Raw genomic sequence first — 7,752 nt, 5'->3', positions numbered from 1 at the left:
ATTATGTTGCAAAATATAAACGCTTAGGTAATGGGAATGCGATTCTGATTAATGGTCCCTCTTTTCCTCTTATAATATAAACAAGAAAAGAGGGCATGTGGGAAAATGATTGCTTGTACATAAGAGCATGAGCAGAGTTCTTATTATTGCAGAGTGATTTTGCAGCACGAGACATTGCTTGGAGCATGAACAGCGCGTGAATAGCTCGTGCTGTCCCAGATGATTGGTCAACTAGCATGGCCTGATGCTCGCGTGGTCTAGTGCGATGGCCCTTATCTGCTGAGAGAGAACAAATTGCTTTGCTTGTATTTTGTATCTTTCTGACTTCACACAATAAAGGCTGTGCTGCAGTAGCTCTAAGGCGGCCAGAGCAGCCATATTTCTTCAACCTATCTTGGTGTGAGACTGATTTCTTCGTATGTCGAGCTGGCACTCGACAGTTTGGTCCCTTCCCCTCCAGACCTTGAGCTCCCCTGCGATTTCAGTCGGTTGCTGGGAAGCCGGGATTGTGGGGGAGAGGGGATGCTTGGGTTGAAAGGTGGTGGTCAAAACTGTACGGTGGTGAGTCCTGATGGGGTCCAGCCCTCGAGAGGGACTGTCTGCAAAACCAGCCTAACCCACACTGAAGGCATGGTTGAAGGGGAGAACCACTACACTGGAGTCTACAAAGCTCCTCCCCCCCCCCAAGGTCTGCGGAAGGAGAGGCTGCAAAAACCAACATGAGCAGATGCCAGACTAGGCGCTCCTGCGTAGCTCATTCAGGAATTCATCATTGCTGTCTGCCAGGCTGTTTTTAAAATATTCGTTTGTTAAATTGTTCCGTTTGCCCTCCTGGGCTCCTTTGGGAAGAAGGGCGGGATCAAAATCAAGGAAATAAAGGAATAACAAGACCTTACTATAACAGCTGCTCAGCCTTCTCTGTGGGGAGGTTACTTTAAGTAATAGGTTTGACCACTGAATGTATGAGCTTGTGTCTAAAGTCAATGGCTAGAACAAACACTTGCTGGGTGTTTAATGGTTATTGCATTTGTCTAAAAACCAATAAAAAATATTATTTTTTGGTTTTTATTTTAAAAAAGATGGCTGCCAGCAACAGTGAGTCCAAATTTACCTTTCCCCCCACCCCTTTCCAGAGGAAAAGCTTCTATCTCTTCCAGATCCTTCTGAGTCTGCTGACGCATCTTCCCAGGCAGTTTCCTGAAGGGCGCTCCTCTTGCCCCAAGGCCTCCGCTATGTCGGATACCGCCATTTCGAGGTGGGATGATTGATTTTCCACTTTCACAAGATCCAGGACTAAGTGAGGAGGGAAAGGAAAACACAGAGAACAGACACAGAGAGACGCTTTCACTGCTTCCTTTTTTGTTTTTCTTTTTTAAATATATTTTTAGAATTATTAGCATTATTTGCTGATTTACACACATCTTGGTTGCCAAGGTGGCTTCTAAACAGTTTACAAGTGTTAAGCCATGATATATCTATCTAGATACAGTCATACTTCGGGTTGAAGTCCCTTCAGGTTAAGCCTTTTCGGGTTGCGATCCGCGGCGACCCAGAAGTAACAGAGTGCATTACTTCCGGGTTTCGCCACTTGCGCATGCGCAGACGCTCAAAATGATGTCACGCACATGTGTGGAAGCAGTAAATTGCGACCCACGCATGCGCAGATGCGCGGACGTGGGTTGTGTTCACTTCAGGATGCGAACGGGGCTCCAGAACGGATGTCGTTTGCATCCAGAGGTACCACTGTATAGATATGCACATACACTCAGAATCAAGATGCACAATAAAATAATTCCATCAAGGCACTAAAGAAATATGCACAGTTTTATAACGGAAAAACCTTTCCTTTTATTTATAACTACTTGGTTACATTGCTGTAACCCATCCTAGGACCTAGTTGTGAAAAGGTGGATAAGGAAACTTCCTGCAACGAAGACCATGCATACAAAGGATAGATACCAACTCTAAGGGGGCCAGGTTCCTTTGGACCCAATACAATTTTGGGGGGGGGGAGTGAAATATACCAACTCAGTACATAACAGGGAGCCAGGTCCCCTCAATGTTGAGAACAATCCGTACTGTTGCGGCATTTGGCCTCCCCCCCCGGCTCCTCGCACCACCCTGTGCACATGATGTACATGTCATTGCCCCCCCAGTCTTCTGCTCAAGAGACCTTGGGCCAGCCACCCACTCTCAGCCTAACCTACTGTACTTCACAGGGCCGTTGTCATGATTAATTGAGGAGGGGGACCACCACAAACGCCCCCTTGAGCTCCTTCGAGAAAAAAAGGTGGAGTATAAATCCAATGCAAAAAAGAAGAAAGTAGAGTCAGAAAAGGAGGCGGCAGAGCCAGAACTGGGCAGGGCAAGGGCATCCAAACATCATTCCTACTCACCGGTTGCAATGGCATTTACTGTTCCTTGGTGCTTTGACTCCTGAGCGATGATTTCTAGGGATAGAAATGCCCGCCGTGTGCTTGGTCAGAAAGGGCTGCCACTCCCCGAATGACAAACAAATGTTGAACAAATGTTGAAGCAGGGAGAGATGCCCGCAACAGGTTTTGCCAGGGGCTACAGGGTGAACACAGGGCACGGGTGGTGCTGTGGGTTAAACCACAGAGCCTAGGGCTTGCTGATCAGGAGGTCAGCGGTTCGGATCCCCACAACAGGGTGAGCTCCCGTTGCTCGGTCCCTGCTCCTGCCAACCTAGCAGTTCAAAAAGACGTCAAAGTGCAAGTAGATAAATAGGTACCGCTCCGGCGGGAAGGTAAATGGCGTTTCCGTGCGCTGCTCTGGTTCACCAGAAGTGGCTTAGTCATGCTGGCCACACGACCCAGAAGCTGTACGCCAGCTCCATCGGCCAATAAAGCAAGATGAGCGGCACATCCCCAGAGTCGGTCACGTCTGGACGTAATGGTCAGGGGTCCTTTTACCTTTACCTTTTTACAGGGTGAACGCAGTTTAGGTGAGCCGACCCCTTGGCTTCTCCCAACACTACAATTCCATCATTCATCTCCAGCTAAAACCTAAGGCTAAGAATGTGAGACTGCATTTTCTGTCCCTTCATCCTCTGGTGCTTGGTAAATTCAGGTTGTGCAGCCACAGTATTTGTGCAACAAACCCTCCTCCCCAAAATATTGGACTTTCTGCAGTAAGGAAAAGTGCACTGGAAGATGTGGGAGATCAGCTGCGTTGACCCAATGTCATCTAACCACCTCACAAACAAATCAGAACAAGCACTTATTAAATAGCCGACCATCCTGCAAATATATCAGGATGAATCTACTATATGTTTTGGAAAATGGTTTGTACGTTGCCTGTTTTCTAGGCATTCTGACACCTCTTGGGATACCAAACCTGACAAGAGTGTTCCTGAGGTGAGGAGCTTAGGTTCTAGGCACCATTTTGAATCAAGATGGCGGCCCCAAATGTGACTTTGCCTTGACTGTACCTCCTTGTTTGGCATAAGTATGGCCAGCTCTCAAGATATTGCCACCAAACTCGCTGTGAGAGCTCTTGAGGCGGGTGCGGCAGTTTTTGTGAACACTGGGATCCCAGGCGCCATTTTGAATAAAAGATGGCAGACCAACTTCGGTGTGACTTCACCTGCTTTATGATGTGATGGGTGCAATCTCACAAATCACATTATCCATTTTAAAAAAACCCACAGTATTTTGGGGTTTCTAAAAATTCCCTGGGCAGTGCCACACTTAATAAGCAGGTGATCTGGAAGTTTTTAAGGGCAGGGAACTGTCCTCTGCTGCTGTTGTTTCCTAGAGACATTGTCTGAAGCACCATGTGCATTACTAATGAATGACCGCCCAATAATTTCATAACAAACATAACTTGCCTAACAGCCTGATGGCTCCATCTCTCAAAGTGGTTCGGGGGTTTTCCAGGTAAGCGAAGGCCTGATCCAGAAGGATGGCTTCCCCTTGTTCTCTGTAGCGCTTCACCTGGGAGGCAGGTCCAAAAGAGAAGGGAGCTGTGTGAGGAAATTCTCCCTTCCTTCCAATCCATGCCATTCCTCACGAGCAAGGATGGAGCCTGGGCAGGGTCAACCCAAGCCTACCAGTCTTGCACAAGAACATCAGTAGAACGTACTGGACCAGGCCAGCAGTCCATCTAACCAGCATCGTGTTCTCCCAGGACTCTTCTAGGAAACCCACAAGCAGGATTTGAACACAAGACCAACGCTCCCCTCCTGTGGTTCCCAGCAACTGGGTTTCAGAAGCGTGGCTGTCTCCAACCGCGGAGGCAGAGCACAGCCATCAAGGATAGTTGCCATCAACAGCCCTCTCCTCCATGAATTCTTCTAATCGTCTTTGAAGACACTCAGGTCAGTGACCGTTACTAGCTCCTGTGGGAGGGAGTTCCATAGTTTAACTATGCACTGTGTGAATAGTCTTCTGGAGAGAAAAGGGAATACAGGAAGAGGCAAAGGTGGACTTGCCTGTTCTGGTTCTTCTCAATCTCTCAGTCCTCCCCCTTAAGTTCACTTTTCTACACTGCCACATCAGTTTGCAATTACTATTATTAGCTGTTTTTTATTGTTTGTTTGCTTGTTATTATTATTTTAATAAGCCTTCATGAAAATTCAGCGGTATTGCTGTGCGAATTTCTCCTAATAACAATAACAACTTATTATTTATACCCCGCCCATCTGGCTGGGTTTCCCCTGTCACTCTGGGCAGCTCCCAACAGAATATTAAAAACATGATAAAACATCAAACTTTAAAAACTTCCCTAAACAGGGCTGCCTTCAGATGTCTTCTGAAAGTCAGATAGTTGTTTATTTCCTTGATATCTGATGGGAGGGCGTTCCACAGGGCGGGGGCCACTAACGAGAAGGCCATCTGCCTGGTTCCCTGTAACCTCGCTTCTTGCAGTGAGGGAACCGCCAGAAGGCCCTCGGAGCTGGATCTCAGTGTCCAGGCTGAGTGATGGGGTGGAGACGCTCCTTCAGGTATACTGGGCGAAGGCCGTTTAGGGCTTTAAAGGTCAGCACCAACATTTTAAATTTTAGGGCCAGTGTTATATGGTCTCGGCGGCCACTCCCAGTCCCCAGTCTAGCTCCCGCATTCTGGATTAGTTGCAGTTTCCAGGTCACCTTCAAAGGTAGCCCCACGTAGAGCACATTGCAGTAGTCCAAGCGGGAGATAACCAGAGCATGCACCACTCTGGCGAGACAGTCCGCGGGCAGATAGGGTCTCATCCTTCATACCAGATGGAGCTGGTAAACAGCTGCCCTGGACACAGATTTGACCTGTGCCTCCATGGACAGCTGTGAGTCCAGAATGACTCCCAGGCTGCGCACCTGGTCCTTCAGGGGCAGAATTGCCCAATTCAGGACCAGGGAGTCCCCCATCTCCCCCCAACCCCTGACCCCCCAAAACAGTACTTCTGTCTTGTCAGGATTCAACCTCAATCTTGTTTGCTGCCATCCATCCTCCAACCGCCTCCAGGCACTCATATAGGACCTTCACTGCCTTCATTGGTTCCGATTTAAAAGAGAGGTAGAGCTGGGTATCATCTGCATACTGATGAACACCCAGCCCAAGTCCAAATAGGCATATATTTGTATGCAAACATTTTCCCCCAAAGCACTTTTCTGCTGTACAATGCAGGCTATTTCCACCAATATGTGCCTTTTTATTTTTATTTATTCATTAAATTTATATGCCAACCAAGGATCACAGGGTGGTTTGCAGGGTAAAAACACAAAATACACAATGTAACAACAACAGTAACATCAAAACCCAATTTCTTCCCCATCGCTCTCTGGCTGCCCACTCCCTGAAAAACAACATAAACAAGAGGCACTCACAAGACTTTTGCAGAAGTTCCAGGTTTCGTTTTCCCGGATGGACAACTGGCTGAAGGATTTCAGAAACTTGTCAGCTCTTCTCAGAGTGATCCAACACATCTGTAAAAGAAGTGAGGGTGGGAGTAAAAGCTTCTGCCACTGCAGCTGCTGAAAACTCAGGCAGAATATTGAAGAATAAATTAATAATAATAATAATAATAATAATAATAATAATAATAATAATAATAATAATAATTACTAACATACAGCCCTACTTCCATAAATCTTGGGGCAGTTCACCACAAAAATATATATAAAAAAACACCCTGCTGGGAGGATTGCACAACCACACCGCGATCAGCGCCCCGCCGGGAGGATTGGGCTGCGCTTGGCCCCCCACCGGATCATGCCACCTCACGGATTGCCCCCGAGGGTGGATCGGCCTGCCCCCATGGGCAGATCTCCACTCCGGGTGCCCAAGCGGCTAGCTCCGCCATTGACAAGCCTAAATCGTTGCGCTAATGGAATGAGGGCTTGGACACCAGTTGCTGACATCCTAGCCGAGAGGCCTTGCTGCTTTCTCTCCCCCCCCCCCCCTTTTAAAGTATATTTTTATTAAAGATTTCTTGGTTTACAAAAGTATGTGCAATGTCTCTTTTTTCATGTTCCGTTTTCTACAGATCAGTTTCATTTGTTGTGAGACATTAGTGTTACATTAGGAAGAAAAGGGGGAAAGAGGTGGAGGGGGGAATGGTGGGTGGGGTGGGGTCGGGGGGCAATGCTTCTATTCTACTTAGTGTATTTGTGGGGTTTTGTGTCAGTGTCACTTGTGTGGGTTCTCTTTACTATTCACTTGTACAGTGGTGCCTCGCAAGAAGAAATAAATTTGTTCCGCGAGTTTTGTCGTCTTGCGATTTTTTTCGTCTTGCGAAGCACGGTGTCGGGAAAGCTTTGGAAAAGCTTCAAAAATCACCAAAATCTTTAAAAACCTCAAAAAAGGCTACCACACCGCGTTCTATGAGTTGCTCCTCGAAGTCAAGTCGCAACTGTATTAACGGTTTTAAGAAAAAGGAAACAAACTTGCAAGACGTTTCCGTCTTGTGAAGCAAGTCCATAGGGAAAATCGTCTTGCGAAGCAGCTCAAAAAACAAAAAACCCTTTCGTCTAGCGGGTTTTTTGTCTTGCGAGGCATTCGTCTTGCGAGGTACCACTGTATTGCTTTAGTGGTGAGAGAGGTTGGCACTGGCCTAGGGTCTGGTTGGTTGTCTTTGATTGGCTGTAGTGAAATTTGTTTTCATGTGTGAGTGGGGTGTGTTTGTGTGTGTGTGTGTGTGTGTGTGTGTGTGTGTGTGTTTGACACAGGTTAGCCAGATTGATTTGTGTGCTGTTAGTGGATTTGTGTCGTTGTCTTGTTGGGCTGTGAATGTGATAAAGGGGAGCCACACCGGGGTGAAGGTGTCTTCTATTTGTCCCCATGTCAGTTTCAGTTTGTTGGTTAGTTTTTCTAGTAAGGCTGTTTCCCATACTATTGGGTACCATTGGTCCATGCTTACTCCTGACAGGTCTCTCCAGTGTCTGGCTATGATGCTTCTGGCTGCTGAGAGTAGGTGGGTTATGAGCGCTTTGTGCGCATTATTGTCTTGGAAGATGTTTAGTAGGGCCAGTTCTGGGGTGACTTCTAATACTTGCTTAGTTATTTTGCATATGTTTTGTATGATTGCTGCCCAGAAGAGTTGGATTTTGGGACACTCCCACCACATGTGGAGGTATGTGCCTGTGGAGGTGCACCCTCTCCAGCATTTTGGTGAGGCTCCTGGGTGTATTAGCGTTAGTTTCCGTGGTGTTAGGTACAACCTGTGAGTTTCAGAGCGAGTTCTTTCCTTTTCGCTGATATGGATTTAAAGGGAGGTTTAGACCACATTCCAGTCCATTGGGTGGGGTTAATC

General features: G+C 47.1%; 1 protein-coding gene across 1 annotated transcript; it reads right to left on the bottom strand.

Moving 5' to 3' along the window:
• Nucleotides 1-445: 445 nt before the first annotated feature.
• On the bottom strand, nucleotides 446-5,926 carry LOC308579634 (uncharacterized protein; the record flags this gene model as incomplete). Its single annotated transcript, XM_081214205.1, has 4 exons — nucleotides 446-1,293; nucleotides 2,397-2,450; nucleotides 3,851-3,956; nucleotides 5,828-5,926. Coding segments are annotated over 4 exons (408 nt in total), but the record flags the coding sequence as incomplete, so codon positions are not given.
• Between the last annotated feature and the right edge of the window lie 1,826 nt (nucleotides 5,927-7,752).

This window comes from Podarcis bocagei, assembly GCF_964188305.1.
Source record: "Podarcis bocagei genome assembly, contig: HAP1_SCAFFOLD_416, whole genome shotgun sequence".
NCBI lineage: Eukaryota > Metazoa > Chordata > Lepidosauria > Squamata > Lacertidae > Podarcis > Podarcis bocagei.
This window is presented reverse-complemented; position numbering and strand designations above follow the sequence as displayed.